This window comes from Eleutherodactylus coqui, chromosome 4 (genome assembly GCF_035609145.1).
Source record: "Eleutherodactylus coqui strain aEleCoq1 chromosome 4, aEleCoq1.hap1, whole genome shotgun sequence".
Taxonomy (NCBI): Eukaryota; Metazoa; Chordata; class Amphibia; order Anura; family Eleutherodactylidae; genus Eleutherodactylus; species Eleutherodactylus coqui.
Window position 1 is genome coordinate 64,002,836 of NC_089840.1, and position 21,548 is coordinate 64,024,383.

At 42.5% G+C, this 21,548-nt stretch overlaps 1 protein-coding gene across 1 annotated transcript; it reads right to left on the reverse strand.

Annotated features, from left to right (window-relative positions):
- Positions 1–627: 627 nt before the first annotated feature.
- Positions 628–20,573, reverse strand: TMIGD1 (transmembrane and immunoglobulin domain containing 1). The gene is made up of 5 exons (XM_066598598.1): positions 20,516–20,573; positions 17,246–17,524; positions 15,703–15,981; positions 7,095–7,201; positions 628–756 (listed from the first exon to the last, which is right to left on the reverse strand). Exons 1-5 carry the CDS (start codon positions 20,571–20,573, stop codon positions 724–726), a joined length of 756 nt encoding a protein of 251 aa, XP_066454695.1. The 3' UTR covers positions 628–723.
- Positions 20,574–21,548: the final 975 nt, after the last annotated feature.

The following is a 21,548-nucleotide window of genomic DNA, read 5'->3' on the forward strand; positions in this document are numbered from 1 at the left end:
AGTCCTCTTGCTTCCTAAGCACAAAGAGCTGGAGCTAACTCAACCACCACCTAAAGGGTCATTTTGCTCTGAACTCAACTATTTGCTGCACTTTCAATCTCCCCACCATCTCAAAAGTTTACAATCAATTATGAGTGGACTTTTGATATGGGAATTATAAAGGAAGAATTTATCTTTCCTGCTGGATTATCTTCTGGCTTTGGTTAAAAAAAAAAACTGGGTGTGAGAATCCACCCCTCACGCCATACCTGGCAGGCACCATACATGTTACGTGCCTTCATTTTATGGGATATCTGAAATAATTACTCTGCAATTCACAATGTGACATCAATTACACCAGGCATGAATAGATGGTTTTGTAATGTTATCCTTGAGTCATGTCATGAATTAGTTGACGTCAATGTACTGACTGATGAGTTCGATGCCCTCTGTGCCTCTACCCCACAGAAGGAAGTATTGTAAAACAATTTCTGTAAATTTATGGAAAGGTTATAAAGTCCTTCATCTGCTCTAATTTAAAGTGTAAGTGAAGAACAGGTATAACTTCAATAAAGTTTATTAGAAAGGAGGAGTCTCATTTTGGAAAGTAGACCTGGAGTCCTCAAGGAAATCACTGGCGTGTGGACCTGGAGTTCCTTTGGAAATCATTGGCTTCTCCTTATAAAAATCCAGCAATGGAAATCAGTATGCTGTAATCCATCCTTGTACCATTGGCATGTTTACCTACATTGCTGTCTCAGTTCCATCCTTCTTGCACTGCAAATAGAAACAAACTGTTACTACTTGTGGAAAGTGTGAAATTTGCCTCAATGTTTCCGATTATATTATATACACAAAATAGTAGAAGCTTTTTAATAAATTCTGAAATGGCTGCGAACTCGATAAAAGAGTTTGAGGGGCCTGGACGCCTTTCTTGAGCGTTACAATATTATATGTTATAGTCACTAATTACTTCAGAAGGGTCGGTGATCCAGGGTTTCGAGTGCCAGATTGGAGTCGGGAAGGAATTTTTTTTCCCTTAAATTGGGAAAATTGGCTTCTACCTAATTTTTTTTTTGCCTTTCTCTGGATTAACATTGGGGAAGGGGCGTTAATAGACTGGATGGACATAGTATGTTAGACCGATATTAACTACTCCAGCACACAGAGAAGGAAGAAAATGGTTGTGTACCTCTAGTAGTGACCTACTATTCACAGCTAGAGGTACTAAGGAAGACTGCAAAGAAATTCCATCATACCCTACACAAGGATGACCATCTGAGAACCATATTCCTGGACCCTCCACTTCTGTGTCACAGGCAACCTCCAAATTTTTAGGAAATTTTAACTTTATAATCAGGTGTGCATTGCCCTCTGACACACAAAAAGGAACTTATCCCTGTAATGTAAGGAGGTGCAAGACCTGCTCACATGTACTGACCGCGGGCAGGGTACAAATCCCCAATACATAACAGGACTATAAAATCCCTGGAACATTCACTGTGTACCTGATCCAATGCAGGAAATGTCCTGTTGGGGAGCCTTTATGTTGGAGAAACAGGACAAAAACTTAGAGCAAGGATAAGATCTCATCGCCATACAATTAAGAGAGAAAGACAGAATTACCCGTGGCAAAGAATTTTTCTAGTCACGGACACAACATAGAATGTTTGAAAGTTATTATATTAAAAGGCAATTTCAAATCTCAACATCACAGAAGAATTTGGGCATATAGGTTTATAACAATCTTTGACTCTGTCAAGACCGGAATGAACCTCAGAGGGGGCTTCTTGCATCAGTGGAGAACATGAGAAATCTGGAGCAGAAATAATACGTTGGCCTGGTGACCTACTAACTCCAATTTAGAGATCATAAAACCTTGACCTCCCCTTTACTAATTTTTAGATGCACACATCAGAGAACTTTGTCATGCAGTGTAGTTGTCTGGAGTACCCAATTGGGTAAACTGCAGGCCCTCCTCGAAGGGAACACTTTTTGTTGCAAGGACGCAACTTTTATTTATTACTTCTAAGATTGCAAGAATGCAAATATAAGCTTGGATTCAAATTGCGTTTGTCTATACTCGCCCATTCCAGCCCAGGGCTGTGTTATAAATACCTAAAAACTATACTCAAATGAAAAACCAGAAAAGAGCCTTTCACGTTAATGAGGCAAATAGAGATGTGCGAGCGCGCTCGGATAAGGCAGTTACTGGAGCGAGCATCGCTTTTCTTGAGTAATTGCATTCTCATTCGAGCAGGCTCGGGGAGGGGGGAGGCGACGGCCGAGAATGCAGTTACTCAAGAAGAGCGATGCTCGCTCCAGTAACTGCCTTATCCGAGCGTGCAAGCTCATCTCTAGAGGCGAATAACAACCAAATGTGCAAACTGTGGTCCCCTTTTAATATGAGCTCTGTTACATTTGCAGGACGGAATAGCATAGTTGACATGGAGTAACGCCAATATAATACAAGCGGCAAAACTTGGGTGACAGCCACGCTCTTGTCACTTTGGACCTGCAGAGAGCACAGTCCAAAAGCGCTGGACACTCAATGTGTTAAGTGGTGTCCCACTAAAGATGATGTATTTCGAGGATCTGCATTAGGGTTTATTCATACGGACAATTTTAATGTTCGAATTCTATCCAAGTTTGAAACTGACTGAACTTGGATCAATTAAAGCCACTGTGGGTATTCACATACATGATTTTTTTTTTCATGAGCTGATGCTCTTCAATGGGTGTTTTAAAATACAGCAATTGGACCACTTTCGGTTTTTCTGACATGCGTGAAAAACAGATTGGACTTAGATGACACACACATTAATGCAAAAAACTGATGTACAATGCCCATTGTGTATACCTGCAGTGAAATCAGTCCGTTTTAATTGACCACAATCGCCCTCGGCCATTTGAATAAGGCCTTATATTGACAGTAAAGAACGGCAGAGTACATGGACTTTCATTGCATCTGCTGCACCTGCCTTCCTAATACATTACAGGGCCATACAGCAAGGTTTAATTTCAGACACAAGATTTCTGCATTGGAACCTACCCAAAGTGAAAAACCTTCTGTGACTGCGCTAGTAAAAATCAAAAGTTGTGACAGCCAACTAGCACTATGTACAGTACTGTGTGAGTTGATCCATGTGCCAAAAGTAGCACTGCGAGCCATAGAGCTAGTACAAGGAGCTGTGACGCTCTTGACCCCATTCTCAGCTCTCCACTTATATAATTAATTGTCATGAGTCACAAGAGACGGGAAGTCTGGAGTTTGCATGAGTGTGTAGGAGAGGGGCCTTCTCAGAACATTCCCTGCAAGACACAGCAAGTCCAGCTGAGAAGACGGAGTGCATGGATCAGGAGCCAGGGGAATGAGTTCACACTGTGACTATGAACCTTCAGTAGGAACACCAATCTGCACCTGACAGATCTGATCATGTGTTCTTAACGCTAATCCTATGAGCTTGGCTAAACTTGCTCCAATGAATGGAATAATTACACTCATATTCTAGGAAAGCCCGGGCCATGCGTATGGAGAATGTATGGCAACACATGCAGTCCCCACAGGGGTCCACATTACCGAACACCCCATGGGCCACTGTGTCATGCCTCCAATGCCAACAATATTGCATTTGATGGAACGAGACAAGATTTTATCCTGTGAGACTGAAATGAATCTACAGGGTATTTCAAAAAGACAGATCTATTTTGAAATGGCTATATCTCTGCAATCATGAACCGCCTATGAATGAAACTCTTTATCACTTGAAAGACAAAAGAGTTTCAAATGATTACGGCTATATGCCTCCCGCAGGCACAAACCACCCCGAGCCTCAGTCATTCACAAGATGACAACCCCATAACACAAGGCATTTTACGTTCTTCAATTCAGCAAGACTGAATCCATAATTGTGGTGCAGCACGCGTTTCAACAGCGTTTTGGCATTGATCCACCAATGCCGAAGAGCATGTGTTATTGGTACCAGCAATTTGAAGGAACAGGCTGTTTATAGAAGGGGAAGACCACAGGGCCATGCACTTCGGAGGGAAGGGTAAGACGGATCTGTGCAGGTGACAAATGAAAGCATGGAGAATTAAGGGATGTGATGTAACAGAAGATGGAGGATGACAGATTCTTATAGAGTTTGGTGTTTAGTAGCAAACTTTTGGCTAAGTGGTAAACTTAACGGTCATAATGTGCACATATGGGCATTGGAAAACCCACACTAAACTGTAGAGAATGAGCATAATTCCTCAAATGTGAACGTGGTTTGTGTCATTTCTCAAAGGTTTGTGGCTCTTTCTTTTTCAAGGGAAACACAAGTATAGGAAAAATGTATCTCGAAACTGGCTCTTTCCACAATGAAGGAGTTTTCAGATTATCCTATATATTGGTGGGACTGGGGGGATAAAGTATGCATTCAAAATGCTAATACCCCCCCCCACACACACACACACACACACACACATACCCCCCCCCCCCCCACACACACACACTGCTGCCTGCTTCCCCACCGCCACCTCCAGTTGCCTGGTCTTCTATTTACATTGGCTGCAGGGGTCACATGAGCATTATTACTGAAAGGGAGCCTGTGAGGGGCAGTATTACTGAGTGGGGGCCTATATGGGGACTTATTACTGAGTGGGGGCCTGTGAGAGGCATTATTACTAAACTGGGGCCTATATGGGTATTTATTGTTGAGAGGGAGCCAGTGAGGGGCCTGATTACTGAGTGGGGGCCTATATATGGTCTGATTACTGAGTGGGGGCCTGTGAGGGAACTTACTACTGAGTGGATGCCTGTGAGGGGTATTATTACTGAGTGGGGGTCTATATGCGGCATTATTACTGAGTGGAGACCTATATATGGCATTATTACTAAGTGGGGGCCTGTGAGGGACATTATTACTGAATGGGGGTTTATATTGGGCATTATTGCTGAGTGAGAACCTGTATGAAGCATTACTACTGAGTGGGGACCTATATAGAGCATTAGATAAGTGCATACGAGAAGCATTATTACTTGATGAGATCCTATATGGAGCATTATTAGTGAGTGGGGACATAAGAGGAGCCTACTATGACACTTACTATGTGGGGCCTACAGGGAGCACAAAAAGCGGGATACTGTGACGGTGTGGATAACTTCAAGTGGCATTACTACTATCTGGGGCACTATGAATGTGGAGATTATGTCGAAATTTGAAAAAATGAAGCTAGATCCCTGAAAAAAATTGCGTAGTCAAAGATGACTTTGTTTAAGGCCTCTTTCACATGGGCGACAGCGATATCAGTGCTACAAAATCGCTGTGATATCGCAGCTTTGTACACGCTATTTTGTAGCGTCAGTGATGCTTTTTCTTGTGAAAAATCTCATATCACATCGCTGCTACCTGCAATTTACTCGCGCGATACAATCGCAAAAAAGTTAATAGGAGTTTCTAATGTTAAAAATGTATTACATAGCATGAAAAATGCAAATATGTGCTATGCAATAAACAAGAAGGCTCCATAGGAAAACATGGGCTACAAAACATCGCAAATTGTTGCAGTATAGAGCAACATAGCATCAGACAAAACCTAGCTATTGTAAAGGACCCATTGGAAACCATGAGCTTTACATACAGCTGTTTTGTAGTGCTGTCACATCCCTACAAAGTTGCGTGATTTTGTAGTCCGTGTGAAAGCAGCCTAATTCTGTAGAGGCAAGTTGAGACCAGGAGAAGTCATCCTGATGGTTTGGGCCATATGAAGAAAAAGGGAAAGTGAACAACTCCAGTCAATGCAAACATCCCCTATGATCACTGGATATAATGGTACTGTAATTTATGTGGTCTGCACTTCAAGGGTCCTCGTTGTGTCGCCATCCCTACTCTAACGAGACAACTAACCCAGGATACCTGCCTGCAAGCAGGGTGATCACCCCGATGGGGACGGTCCTGCACTAGAACCTAAGGACCTAACTAGCCCTAGATGGTAAATGATCCACAGCAGGACAGTTCCCACCACATGCACCAAGAGCAACACAGACACCCAGGAGCATGACACTGTTCATACTGAAGATAGTGAACACTGTACAGACACCTCATGTCCAGTCACATGCACAGAACATTTAGAAGACTGCACAAATATGAAAGAACACAACACAGTTCACACTGAACACACTGAAGCCTGCACAGACAGGTAGGAACGCAAGACTTCTCACACTGCAGGAGGGAAACCAGCAGACACTGACAAAGGTGCTGGTATATATAAGTAACAGACCTGAGAGATTGGCTGACTGGAGCAAACCACACCCAGACAGCTCAATCAACCACACCTGTGGAGCTGGGCTGCTAAAAACACTGTGGTACAACAGATCCCAGTCAGCACAACCCTAACAGTACCTCTGGGGATACAGGTGCCTAACAATTACTTTCTTCTTATCCTTCCTGAATGCTTCTTCTCCAGACTTGCAAATTCCATATCACTACTGGTAGCATGAGGTTGGTATCTGTGGCCCAATCAGGTTAAACGGGTATTCCTGCTCCTCCAGGATGGCACATCCATATGTGCCATCACAAGAAGGTTTGCACCATCTCCCAGCACAATCTCAAGAGCATGGAGCAGATACAATACAGAACATGGGTTGTTACATAAGGAGAGCTGGACAGAGCTGTGGAAGGGTATCAGTCCATCATCAGTACTGAAGGACGAGGAGGAGCCCTACAAGATGACCTGCAGGGGCTACTAGTTTTCATGTTCATGACCAAACTGTCTGAAACAGACCCCATGTGGGTAGCATGAGGGCCCAACATCCTGTAGTGGGCACTGTGCTCTCAGCCCAGCACTGTGCAGCTCAATTGGCATTCACCAGAACACACCATGATTGGCAGGTCTACCGCTGGCACCATATTTTCTTAACAGATATAAAGCCGGTTCACACTGACCATGTATGAGACATAAGAGAGTCTGGAGACCACGGAGATCATTGAGATCTAATTTGTGATATAAGTGTTCCATTAGATTTTTTGGAGCAGTGCATATAAATATATGGGCGGTATTATGTGGATACACTTCATTCTTCTCATATCTTATGATGAATCCCATCTGTTTCAAGATATTTCAAAACTTACCACCTTCATTATTTTGTCTCTTCGTGCAAATATTCCAAATATGATTATGAGAGCTCCTACCACCACTGCTGCTGCGATTGCCTCCACAGGAAGGCTGGGCTCCCGCTCTGTGAGGGAGACATATAGAATGTTATTTTGAGCTCACATGTAAATAATCTGCCAGTCTGTAGGCAACTATCTAATCCCCTAATAGCCAGTACAACTTGCATCTGCATTACCCAATGACAATTATTATTACTGGAAGGTGTGACGCAATATGAAAACATCCCAGTAACCCACCGGACTACAACCATAATGGAAGAATTGGGTAAAAAGCATGAGTATCTTTATATGGGATCCTATTTCTAACAAGGACAGCTTTAGGACTCATGCAGTCATATAAGTCTTTGTTTCCACTATGCATTTGTAGTGCATTTCTACAGCATTTTCATGGCATGTTAATTGCACATTAAAACCCTGTCTGATAACTGCATGAGGTTTATAAAATGCTGCAGATTTGCAATTCAGTTTTCAACCAATTGGCTTCTACAGATGAGGCACATGACTTCAAAGTGGAAACACAGCTTTACGGATCTGTGTTGCATGAATCCATAATACGGAATTTATAGTCTGAGTTTTGCTCCATCACATGACATATTATAGAGGACCATATAGCCTCATATGGAGTGCCTATAGGTCCATAATATTAAACTTGGCCATTCTTTTCATTTGGATAAATGTTTACACTGATTTCCGTGTACAGTTGCTGATTCTGCACCCAATATACATAACTGTATTGGCTGCAGAACATACAGTTGCCCCTGAATCCTAAAGTCTTAGGGGCCCCATATGGTCTCTTTTACCCATATACGGAGATCAGTACTATTAATAATGAAGCATTATAGTTTAGATTAGATAGATTTTGCATTGGGGCCCAGCAGCTTCACATTCTATCCAGTAAGTACGAATTGCACCGCAGTCTATGATTTTAGATGGACTTAAAAATAGGTAAGCTTTATTAACTCATCAGGATTTCCAAGATGCACAAATACTTGCAATGTTTTGGACTTTTGTCCTTGTTCAGGATGCAAATCACAAACAAATATATACATATATAAGACAAATAATATCAAAATATATCGGTGTGCTGATCCCTGGGGTGATTACCGAACTTGCCCACATCTGGTGGAATGGGGAGATTTCCAGGTGATCATCTTACAGAGGGAGAGCCTCCTTGGATATGGCCTAGATAGTGTCCAGATGCTGTGAGTCCTGCCCTGTGTGCCCTGGGTCCAGCCACTGGTGGATTGGCGGTTTCTGCCCATGCCTTGTGCTGGATTTTGTAGCTACTGCTACTGTTGTCTCACAGTTGCAGTCAACTTTTGCAGGGCCTAAGATCTCCTCGGTTGCCATTGCACCTCCAACCATAATGGTTTCCTGCATGGCCGCCACCTTGCCTGATGATGAGGTGAGAAGTGACTCACCATATCGGTGCCCTTCCATATGCCTTTCCTGTTCACTCCTCCACCCGCTTGCAGCCCAAAACAGGGCATAACAGTGAATCCTCATAGCACCTTCCTTATTTACACCAGCAGCGTGCCTGATACGGTGCACGGCTGGGGAAGTTACAGCTCCTTTGCAGGAACCCTATGATATAAATTACACTCTCCGTTCCCACAGACAGAACGGAAAAGATACCCAGCCAGGGTTGATTACCCACACCTCCCCCATCATTTTAGCCAAATAAGATTGGAGATGTAATAGTGGTCAAAACACCAGTTAGATCTATTGTGGAGAACTATTGCATCACCTTGCATTTCACTACATCTGCTAATAAAAGAGATTTAGTAATTAGCAGGTGACCTATACTCTAGCCTGTTATTCTACATAATTTGCAGATTTTACTGACACCTACCTGCTGAATAAAATATTACAATCAACTTTAAGCACTATTTAAGATCAATTAGAAAAAGCGTTTCACACTTCTTTTTCACTGAACCACCCCCACCACCCTGGAGGCTAAAATTAATGAGCTCATGATCTACACAGGATTCTGAACCCCTGATGTAGTCGTGCCCTTGGCAACCGCTTTGTAGAGGATATTTATCGAAAAGAGATTCACACTTTTTCTTTATATATTTTTCGACTTTATTGACAAATAACCTTAAGAAACTTCAACAATGAGTTCTTCTAAATTAGGCCGCCTGCACACGGGCGGAAATCCCGCGGGATTTCCGCCGCTTAAAGCCTGCATAGGATTGCGTTAACAAACGCAATCCTATGCAGACGGCCGCGGCATCACTCACCCGGCGTCGGCTCCGGTCTGCGCATGCGCCAGCTGCCCAGCAGCCGGCACATGAAAGAGCCGGGGCCGCCGGGTATGGGTGAGTACACGCTCGTCCCTGCAGGCGCTCGGGTCGGATCCCGCGGCGAGAATCCTCGCCGCCAGATCCGACCCGCTCGTCTGCAGGCGGCCTTAAATTCTGGAAAATGCAATCAAAGCACCAACCCTTAAACTAAATGTATGTCAAAAGTACTTCTCCATCATCCAATGAAGACCCTCCACCTTTCTTAAACTCAATTCCAGGGAGTCCCAGCCCATCAGAAACTACAATTGACTCTCACCAAGATACTCTTTTATCCCAAATGCAAAAGATACTACAAAATATATCACAGCCAAACTCACTAAGGAAATTCATGAATGATGACAGCATTAAAATTAGTTCAAACGACCGAAAATGAGCGATAATCATTACATGTAAATGCTGTCATCATGCAGTTTTCCTTTGAATGATGATTTTAAGGTGAACTTAAAATCCATTTTTCAGACACTGAGAGATAAAGTGTCTCTCAATAGACTGCAGGCTGTTATCTCCGCGGGAGACGGGAGATAACATTGTAATCTGCCGGGAGTCGCGACGAGAACAATGCAGCTGCTTGCACAGCTGGACTTGTTATTATGCACACGCTGGGCTCAGCAAACAGCTTATGGAGGCCCTTTTACATGCAAATGAAGATGATAAAGTGTTAATGGCCATTAACACTTTATGCAAGATGCAAAATCTTTCAATCTTTAAGTCATTTGAAAGATTATCCTTGCGTGTAAATGGGCCTATAGGCCAGAGAACATCGGCCCTTGAAGAACAAAAGTACAATGCCACCATGGTCCTTGAATCACACGAAAAAGAGGTAGAACAACTAAATGATGAATTATAGTTTCTCCATTTTAAACTGAGAGCACAGCTTGAAGAGACAATTTTCGAATACGATGCCTACCAAAATGCATTCAAGATTTACAGTCAATGGTAATTTGGAGATCGACAAACAGCAGTGCCTGTAACAGACTGATGTTAGAAATGTCATTTAGGGTCTTGTTACGATGGTATTAGGTTCCTACCAGAATAGCACATGCAATACCACGTTACTCATCAAGTTGTTTCTGTGGTGCCTATCCCAAAGTAACATGTTCCATATTTGGTAGTCATTCCTCTGAGTCAAAAGACCCTGGATCACAATGTATTCTCTGATCTATTCCGTAAAGAGCCCATTTACACACATACATAATCTGTCAAAAGCTTGAAAGATCAGTGATCGTTTTGCATAAAGTACTAATAGGCACTAATTGCTATTAGTAGTTTGTTAGCTTCATTTGCATGCAAATGAGCTTCTGGGGGCTGTTGCAGAACTCAGCAGGAGGTCTGAGCTCTGTAAATAACTCCATGGGCTGCTAAGAGAATATAATGTAATCTCTAGCTCCCCGTTGAGAATTCAGCACCTTGGACAGCAGACATAGTATGCAGTCCTGCTTATCAGCTGTTCTGCTGAAGGATGGTTCTCAAGCAGAATTGAAAACCGTTGTTCGGCAGAAAACTGAAAGATGGGCACATTTAGACACAATGATTATCACTTAAAGGTGGCTTTTGAGTGAATTTTGAGCGATAATCATTGTGTCTAAATGGGTCTTAACACATTGCGACATACACAAAAGCTCATGGGAGGCATTGTTAAATAAACACAATGATGATATCTTTCCAGATTCTCAGAAGTTAATCTTCCTTTTCTTTCTAGCCACCAAACAAGCTATTGCCCAATCATGGCAAAAAACATTTCTTGATTTTTTTAGAAGTTGAAACACTGAATGAATTGATGCTTAATTAATGAAAAACTAACATCAATAATAGCTGATAAACATGAGACATTTCTGACAGTCTGGACCCCATGGATAGAATATGTTCTATTTTCACAAAATAGCAGACCCCTAATTTCCTTATAATCAGCTCTTAAAAAATACCATTTATTCATACGTCACAATTTTTGCATTTGTAAGTGGAGAAAGTAAAACCATCAATGGATTGATATTAACAAAAAAGGTCAAATATCCATATTCACAATTCTTCAATGCTTTGACAGGGAGTATAACTACATCATTTGTACATAAATCTCTTTAATTCATCATCATGTTTCAATTGAGATGGTGGAACATAAATTTACAAGCTCAATGACCCAATCTCGTTCTACAATATTTATTAATAAAATGACCTTTAGGGCTCTTTCACACGAGCGTATATCGGACGCTGTTTTCATGGCCAGCCGATATATGCTACGATCTGATGCATTGGAGTCCAATGCATCAGATCACATGGCCGTATTCCAACGGTGTAAAAGCACCCGGCTGGGCCAATATGGCACCAGGCGCTTTCACGCCGGGCTCCTATGGAAGTCAATGACAGCCGCCAGAGAATGGAGGTGGGAGGGAGCTTAGCAGCGTGACTGCTAAACTCCCTACCTCTTCTCTCCTCCTCTCCGGTTGTTTGCAATGGGAGGGGGAGGGGCTAAAGTCCACCCCTCCCATTGCTGGCTGTGGACAAGGGGCGGGTGCTTAGCTCCATCTCCATCCCGCCCACTCCCATTGCAGACAGCCGGAGGAAAGGAGAGAGGAGGTGAGCCAGGAAGAGAAGGGGAGGCAACGGCATTGCGGGCTCAGCGTATATGCGCTGGGGCCCATGCCATCTGAACCGGCGCACAAAAGTAAGATTTGTGTGCCCATTCACGCATTTTTACGGCGCTGGCGGGAGCACGTAAAAATGCCTACGGATGTGTGAGAGAGGCCTTGTACAAAGACATATAGTAGTAGCACCCAATTTGTGGAAATATATAACATAGAAATAGAACTTCAGATAATTAGGACTAATAATTGTGAATATGGATTTTTGACCTCTTTATTTGTAGATATCAATCCATGGATGGTTTTTATTTCCTCGACTTACAAAAGGAATAATTATAATGTATGAATAAAATATGTTTATTGCTAGTGATGAGCGAGCATACTCGCTAAGGCACATTACTCGAGCGAGTAGTGGCTTAGCCGAGTATCTTGCCGCTCGTCTATAAGATTCGAGGGCCGGCGGGGGGCGGGGAGGAATGGAGGGGAGATCTCTCTCTCCCCCTCTCTCCACCCCGCTCCCCAACACAACTCACCTGTCACCCGCGCCGGCCGCCGAATCTTTAGAGACGAGCGGGGAGATACTCGGCTAAGGCACTACTCGCTTGAGTAATGTGCCTTAGAGAGTATACTCGCTCATCTCTATTTACTGCACTTTCCTATTTTGATTTTCATTGTCTTATATATTACATTTGTTTGTGATTTACAGTCTAAAAGGGACAAAAGATTGAAATGTTGCTATTATTTTTGCATTTTAGAAACCCTGATGAATTAATAAAGCTTACCCATTTTTAAGTCCATCTAAAATCCTAGACTGCGGTGCGTTTCCTTCTCATTTAATGTATACTTTAGTGACTCCAAAGTAGTAGGGGTCCGAAATTGCACACAGCAAGTCAATATTTCCAAATAAATGGGTGCGGTCTAAACTCTAATCAGCAGCTTCAAGTTACACCTTTGGGCGCAGTGCTAAACCAGTCCCTTCATTCTCAGAATCAGTGGGAGTCTCAGAGTTTGGACTTTCACTGATCATAAAGATCAATATGCCATCACTTTACAAGATGGAAATATCCCTTTAATCACTTTTTTTGTGTTTTCACAGTCTCTGTGAGTGATGCCTACCTACCAAACCTACCAGAAAGGATGACAACTCTAAAAACATTTCTACATCAATAATATGTTTAGACATTGGCCTGGCATACTCAATGAATTACTATATTAGCCACCACTGCTATATAAATATGAATCTAAGATTTATGAATCAAAATCATATCCTTAGCACCCACCATTAAGCTTCACTCAATACCAGTCAGAAAAGAAAATGATGGCAGGATGGTTGACTGGGCATGTCGGAGTTAACCATTGACAAGCGTAGAAACAATAATTAACACCTATGAGACTGATGTTTAGTAGCACTGAGAACAGATTGCACATTCCACTACAGGAAGAGGACATTACAATGTATTACAGTTTGTATCAAGAGACAAAGTGTAGTTTCCATAAATAAGTGCAAATGATTAAAAAACAGTTGTGCATCACACTTGTCCAATAACCGATATATGACGCCAGGATTCTCGTTTTTAGTTTCTTTCCAATGAAGCATAAACCTCTCAGTAAACAGATAGAACTTGTTACTGCACTTGTCCTTCATGAACAAGCAGAACAATTTCATGATCGGGGACTCCAGATTAGATTCTCCAGCATGTTCTATTGGGACTCTGCAATTCACCATCTGTCCTCTCCCATGTTTTAAATCATACATGACTTTTCAAGATAAAGCAGCCATGTGCACATGAGGATTAAGACTATATTTGCCTACTACATGACTATATGAAATTTTTCAGCAATTTTCCCATCTACAAGCTGCATCTTTTAATTCTTTTTATCCTGAGATGGTATGTGTAGACTAGCTGCTATGATGCCTCCCATATAGTTAAGGTGATTATGCTACCCTATCTCTCTGTAGCCCACCATTAGTAGCAACAGCATGGAGGACATTACACAGCAGTACTGAGCAGTGCAGCTGTGAATCAAGCACTGGGGGCAGATAGAAAACTTACTATAGATTTCTGCAGTAGCATTTCAGTGTTACTTTTTGCTTATCTCTCTCTACAGTTGCTCCCTTCAACTCTCGTTTTACTCTCCATAGGCTTCTATGGGTAACATGTAACCTGATCTCTTAGTGAACTGATCCATCTTGAAATGGTTTTTCTTAGTATTTCAGAGTGAATGAGAAGTGTTGGAAGCAAGGAGAAGGAAGAGATGTGGCTCATAAGGGGAAAAAGGAATTTTCCTCCTGTAAGATTATATAACTATTGATTTATGCAAAGTTTGTTGAGACTAAAATGCCTATTTAAGGCCATGGTATTGTCAAAGCACGTGTCTGGTACAGTGGCACATAGAGTTTGCAGAGATTAATATCACAGACTTGTATACTCTGTGTGCTACTGTATGGTGCTTCTGTGAAACATGTTATCCTACTCTAGAAGCATATCCCTGAAATATGAAGGAGAGAAGAATACCTCCATGTTAGGTCTGCTACCCGTGTCTGCTGCCCTCTTGCAGTTCCAGGCAGATGCACGCATAGCTATGCTCCTCCTGTGTGTATGGACTCTATAGATCTGTTTTCTACCAGCACTGAAAGAGTTAACCAGTTCTCTGGCTCTCAGCCCAGCTACGGGGTTAATAGCCACTACTTTACTATTTAAGCTGGGCTGGGGCACTTCCTCTTGGCCTGAGAGTTATTGTGTGTTAGTCTCAGACACCCAGCTTTACCAGGTAACCTGTTCCTGTCTTTATTGTCTGTTTGATCTTTTACCTGTATCTGTATTCCATTTATTGGTTGCCTCCCTGTCTCTGCATCTTATCCCGTTTGTGTTTGCCTCTGTCATCCTGCATAGCCTCCGTAATCCTGTCTTCTCAGTCTGCTCTTTGTCTTGTATGTTTGCTGCTTCCTGATGTTTGTATCTTAGCCTGGTGGAGCCTGCTTCAGTCTCCCAGCATAGGCATCCTGTACCTATTTCTATGTGTATATTTGTTTACCGTCAGATCCTGTCCCTAACTTACTGTATAGTGCCATCCTCTGCTTATACGTTTGTCAGTTGTCAGACCCTTATCCTGACCTATCGTCTGTCCCTGTCCTTGCTTGGGTCTTTGTGCACGTCTGTCTGATGCCACATCCTGACTTGGTACTGTTTCAGATTTTGTGGTTTGTACAGCCCTGTCCTGTGTTATTGGTGTGTCCTGTGCCCAGTACTTCTCTCCTGTGTCCCATCAGGGATAGCCAGCCCTGAGGTGAATATCCTGGGGTCGTCCTTGTCAGGACGCCTACCCCACTGTTAGGCAGAAGCTCTCCCATCATGCTAGAAAAGGGCAAGATTTGTTCACACGTTGCACCTTATGCCGGTACCTCTGACAACAGGGGGTCAGCTGCCAACCATACTGAGACTAGCCCAAAGCCTAACCGGTTGGTTGGTCCATTGGGTCCACACTTTGTGTCCATAACACTCCATAATACAGCACATGATAGAGCCTGCTATGATTTTATTCTCACATTACTCAAGTGGAAAAAACCCTCTGAAAGCCTCCATGGATTGGCTGCCATGTGTAAGATGAAGCCAATCACAAAGAAGCTTACACAAAAGAGACTGGAGTTTCAAAATGATGCTTTGTACTAACTTTCAGTCTTACCTCCAACAATCAGCTCGAACACTCTGGTGGTTTCAGTGCCATTGGATGATAAAGCTACACATGTGTAATAAGCGCTATCTGAGATCTGTGCTTTTTCAATTGTGAGCTTCAGAGTGTCAGAAGTCATATCCTGCTTGTAGTGAGAAGGTAATGTGAACAGGCTGTTGTTTTGTCTCCAAAACATTGTGGCTGCCGGGTTGGCCTTGAACCCACAAATGATCTGGACCTCTTTACCCTCTTCTGCAGTAATGTGTGTGTCTCCCGACAGTGTAGGAGGAACTATAGAAAAAGTATCAAATGTTAGGCTTTTCATCTTAAAATTTTAAAGGGATATACAATAATGGTCATGCAATTTAGTTCCAAGCAGTTGGTAAGAATATTTGTAGTCTGCGTGCTCGGTTCGGAAGAAAAGCTACTACCAGACATTACTATCAATGACTTATCTCTTGGCAAAAACCCAACATGCCACCTCTTCCCAAATACCATGAACTTTCCGACTCCATTCAATCAGTTTAGATTGAAATTGGTCTGATTGGTACGAAATCCTAAATCTATAAATGGGATCATATAATGGATGTTAAGATTCCTCATCCCAGTCCAAGAAGACGTTTTGCTATTAGGATGCTTGTGGGGAGTAACCCTCATATCCCACTTGTTTTATCCTTGTTGTTTGTGATTGGCCCCTGTTGATATGTCCCCATTGTTCCACATGTTGCACTATACACTCGGCTGCATTGGGTAAATGATTGGCGAGCCACCGTATGCCGTGGCATCACCAGCTCTCGCACAGCCACTCTGAGACTGTCCGTGTGCTAGGGGCAAGAGGAGACTGAAGGGCTTTGAGAGCCACTGTAAAGCATGTTGAGGGAGAGTGTGCTGGAAAAGGACTGGCCAGAGTACTGTATGGCAGATTGCCTTGTGCCTACTGCTGGCACAGACAGACCTGTGTAGAGTGGAGTGGTGGGGCAAAAATGGGACAGTGTAAGAGGACTATTACTCTACCTCCTGAGCTAACAGCTCCTTTTGCCAAAATTGCTGTTTTCTAGATGTAGAGGGCGCACCCTTGTTACAGTCACAGTCCTGGGTATAATAGATGACGGGAGAGATCTCTGTATTGACCCATGGCATATCTATCCATAGTTATTAGGTCGCCTCTCAGCCATCTTTTTTTCTAAACTAAATAATCCCAATTTTGATAATCTCTCTGGATATTGTAGTCTGCGCATTCCAGTTACTGGTACTTAGTTGGTCCATCACTAATAGGAGGACTAAACTATAAATACCAAAAAGAGTATTTATGTAGCACCAACATATTGTGTAGCGCTATACTGATTGTATTCACCCACCTCGGTTCCTACCAGGTCTCACAGTCTAATCTTACTATCTCAGCCATATATACTGTATAAGGCCCATCTCATTGGAAGTTATATAACCTACAAGTATATTTCACACAATAATAATATGCTTCAGAAGAAAGAGGATCTTACAATACTTCATTATTCGGAACCCACTAGACCAGAATAATTGTAGGGACTCTACTCACATAGGACATTCAGCTGCACAGACCGCTTGATGGTGGTATTACGCTTCAACAGACAGGTAAAGCTCACTCCATTGTCTTCAAATGCCAGCTCTGGGATGCACACGTTACTGATGTTCACACTGTTTTCAGATTTAATGTCCACTTGCTCGCTCCCACGGTACCAGATCAAGGTCTCATCATTAGTGTTATTAACGACTTTGCAGGTGAGAGTCGCAGAATCGCTGAGGTTGGCAGAAAGCTGGTTGTCATAAGATGCATTGTTCATTAAGAGTTGTATGGCTGCAGACAAGCAAAATCGTATTATTAAACTATAATCACTTTATACAGACTGTACCTTCTCATTAACATAATGTGCCATGGCTATTTTTGCTATGGGGACTTTTCTCTTTTATGTATACCATTGGCCATGACCTTGTGGAGCCCATTCTAAATCGGAAACTATATCAAACTTCCTAGAGTCAATATTATAGTATGTCCAGCTATAATCTTAATATACTGATAATACAAAGGAAATGAAAAGGCGGCAGAAGGTTTACAGAACGTAATCTACTCTATTACCGATAAAGAAATGTTACAGCCACATAACAATGGGCATTCTCTTGAATATTGATGGCTTGAAATGTATGTATTGTGAGTAGAGATGAGCAAGCATACTCGCTAAGGGCAATTGCTCGATCGAGCATTGCCCTTAGCAAGTACCTGCCTGCTCGGGAGCAAGGATTTGGCTGCCGGCAGCGAGCGGCGGGGGAGAGCGGGGAGGAACGGAGGGGAGATCTCTCTCTCCCCCTCGCTCCCCCCTGCTCACTCCCGCAACTCACCTGTCACCCGCGTCGGCAGCTGAACCTTCGCTCCTGAGTGTGGAGATACTCGCTAAGGACAATGCTCGCTCATCTCTAATCGTGAGGTCTAAGTACTTCTCATAATCAAAAATGTTTCTAAAGTAACCATAAAATATTCAGATTACACGTTAACTAGGGTGGCGCCTGGTAAACCAGCTCAGCAGTGCAATATGCTCCAGCTACTAAGGTTGCCCATAGACATTAGATATTTTTTGGTAGCTCTTGGCAATGATTGAACATATAAAGGGTTGTGTGGTGCTGGAGACATGGATCCGACTGGTTAGATTTTTCTCTATAGGTTCCGCATGGCGATAAGATTTATTCCTTTTCTATCCTGTTATTACCATCTTTGTATCTGGCCTCATCTAAGATTTAGGCCGCTTCCACATGGGCGATTTTTTCGTGCGATTTTGTCGCTATGCGATAGTGCGACAAATCGTATGTATGTAGAGCCCATGCTTTCCTATGGGTTCTTCTACACAATCGATGTTTTGAAGCCTGCAACATCGCGAGACTACAAAATCGCAGTATTCTCTATGCAGCTATATTTTGTAGCCCATGTTTTCCTATGAACCTTTCTTTTGTGTTGTGTTGCATCGCACAAAAATGTGGTTTTCGTGTGGTGCAATGCAATCCAACTGTCAAAGTCCTAAAATAAGCCCTAGATGCATAAAATTAAAAAAACAAACACATACATCACCTAAGAAGTACTGTCAGCTCCACCGTGTCTTCTCCCTGGTCCCCGGCAGATGTTTTCAAGCATCTCTTCTGATCAGCAAATGGAAAATCCCCGCCTCCAGGAAGCGCTGCCTCTGATTGGCTCTCGAGCACTGCGGCTCAGCCAATCAGACACAGCACTCCATGAATCAATCACAGCCATTCAATGATTCAATGATTTTCCAATCCTTGAACAGAAGAGATGCCTGAAAACAACTGCAAGGAAATGGGGAGAAGATGCAGCAATGTTGCACAGACCACCATTGCGAAATCGCTGCAATTTTCTCGTGGCGATATCGCATCACCTGTATGGAAGCGGCCTTGATACGACAAGTGAGGTTTGAAGAATGAGGAAGACCACAAACATGAAAAAATGAAAATACACGGAGGTAAATGACCAGTGTAATGACACAGCATAGAGCACTTTAGGAATGTTTGGGATACCCCCTTGTTACAGGCACATCCTGAGTATAAATAGATGATGGGAGATCTCTGTATTGTCCCCTGATATATTTATACATAGTTATTAGGTCGCCCCTCAGCCGTCTTTTTTTCTAAACTAAATAAGCCCAACTTTGATAACCTCTCTGGGTATTATAGTCCATCCATTACTTTAGTTGTCCACCTTTGTACCCGCTCAAACTCTGATATGTCCTTCTTGAGTACCGCTGTGCAAAACTGTCCACAATATTCCATGTGTGGTCTGAACAGTGACTTGTAAAGAGGAAGAACAATGTTCTCATCATGTGTCCTTAGATCTTATTTGATGCACCACATGATCCTTCCTTGGCAGCAGCTGCCTGACACTGGTTTCTCCAGTTAAGCCTACAGTTAACTAAAATCCCCAAGTCCTTTTCCATGTCAGTGTTCCCCAGGGGTTTCCTCTTTACTATGGTGACATGTATTTCCTTTGCACATGTGCATTTATCCTCATTTGCCACTTTTCTGCTCAAGCCCCCAATTTATTCAGATCCATTTGCAATTGTTTACTGTCCTCTAATGTAAATTACTTTACATAGTTTTGTATCATCTGCAGATATTGGTATTTTACTGTGCAAACCTTCTAGCAGGTCATTACCCTTTTAATGACACAGGATGTATAGTTACGTCCTGCACGTTTTGTATGGAGGAGAATTGTGGGATCACCCCGCTCCATACAATGTTTCTCACAGCCGACACCCGCTCGCAACAGCTCCAATAAGCCGTGCTGCTTATAGGAGCTGTTAAAGCTTTAAATGCAATGACCAATGTTCGGGAGTCCTGTACAGCCCCCTGTGATGAGATCGCGGGTTGCCGTGTGGTTGTCATGGCAGCCAGAAGCCTTCTGAAAGGTGCCAGGGCTGCCATTCCAGGAACTAAAAAAAAGTAAAAATTAAGTTTAAAAAAGTTTTGCTAAATATTTTTAAAAAGTTATAAAAGTTTAAAAACCTTTTGCCATATTTATAATAAAATAATCTAAATAATGAAACAAAAAAAACATGTTTTGTGTATCAAATAGGATACATACAGGGGTACTATAAGGCCACATGCACATCTATGGGTGTACTATTATGGCCCTATACAAAACAGCAATAATATGGTCAGGCACTTAAAGCCTTTATGTTATGTATTCGTGTGTGTTATTATTTGTTTTATAGTACCATTAGTGTGCTGTACGTAGTATTCTTCATTTATATTCTCATTATATTGCATGATTACTTTGGATATCACTCACCTTTAATTTCATGTAAGAGAGGCAGAAGTACAGCTAATACAATATGAAGTTTCTTCATTCTTTATCGGAGCTAATGAAAAAAAAAAAAACTCAACTCAATACTTCTTTGTACATTTTGAGCATTATCTATAATAGTATCAATATTGGGTACTAGAAATGGCTAGAAACACATTAACCCCTTGAGTGGCACGCCCTGAAATTTTCCAGGACGAGCTCCACTGCCCATGGCGATATAGCCCGGAAGGCTATGTATCACGATGGGAGCTGCAGAGCACAATGCCACAAGCTGTGGCATTGTGCTCTGCCTGCAAAGTCCCACAGAGAACCAGTGCAGGACTTTGAAAAACAGAAGCAGGAAGATATTGCCGATCTGACGGCAATCTCCCACTTCTGAATTCAAACTCCTGCACTGGTTTGTATACAGGTTGCCATAGAGACCATCGGCTTATCAGAAACAAGCCGATGGTCTCTGTGGCAGGGAGAGCTGGTGCTTGGCTGTCAGAGGATAGCCAGGCACTAGCTCTTACAGCAGAGATCAGACAAAACCTCGGATCTTTGCTGTGTTAACCCTTTAAATGCTGCAGTCTATGTGACTGCAGCATGCCAAGGACTGTCACGATCGGACCCCCGGAATGTGATCAGGGGGTCCTGATGGGTTTCTGTGGGAAAAAAAAGGTAAAAAAATAAAAACAAAAATTACACATGTGGTATCCCTGCGTCGTAATGACCCAGAGAAGGGTCTTTTTTCCCCATTTCTCCCCCCCCCCCTGTTTAAAAGATCATAACTCCTTAATTTATTCATCGATGTCACTGCATGGGGGCTTGTTTTTTGCAGGGCAATTTGTATTTTTCAATGATGCTATTTAAAGTACCATATAATGTACTGAAAAACTATTTAAAAATTCTGAGTGGAGTAAAATAAAAAAAAGTGACATTCCGCCTTCTTTCAGTGCGTTTTGCTTCTACAGCGCACAAACTGCAGCAAAAATAAGATGATAACTTTATTCTATGGGTGGGTATGATTACTACGATA

Coding starts and splice junctions, on each gene's coding strand:
- TMIGD1 (XM_066598598.1), bottom strand. CDS start 20,573: ATGAAGAAACTTCATATTGTATTAGCTGTACTTCTGCCTCTCTTACAT. Junction 7,202..15,702: donor GTTCGAGCTGATTGTTGGAG/GTAAGACTGAAA, acceptor TCTCCCTCACAG/AGCGGGAGCCCAGCCTTCCT. Junction 757..7,094: donor GAGACAAAATAATGAAGGTG/GTAAGTTTTGAA, acceptor TTCTATTTGCAG/TGCAAGAAGGATGGAACTGA.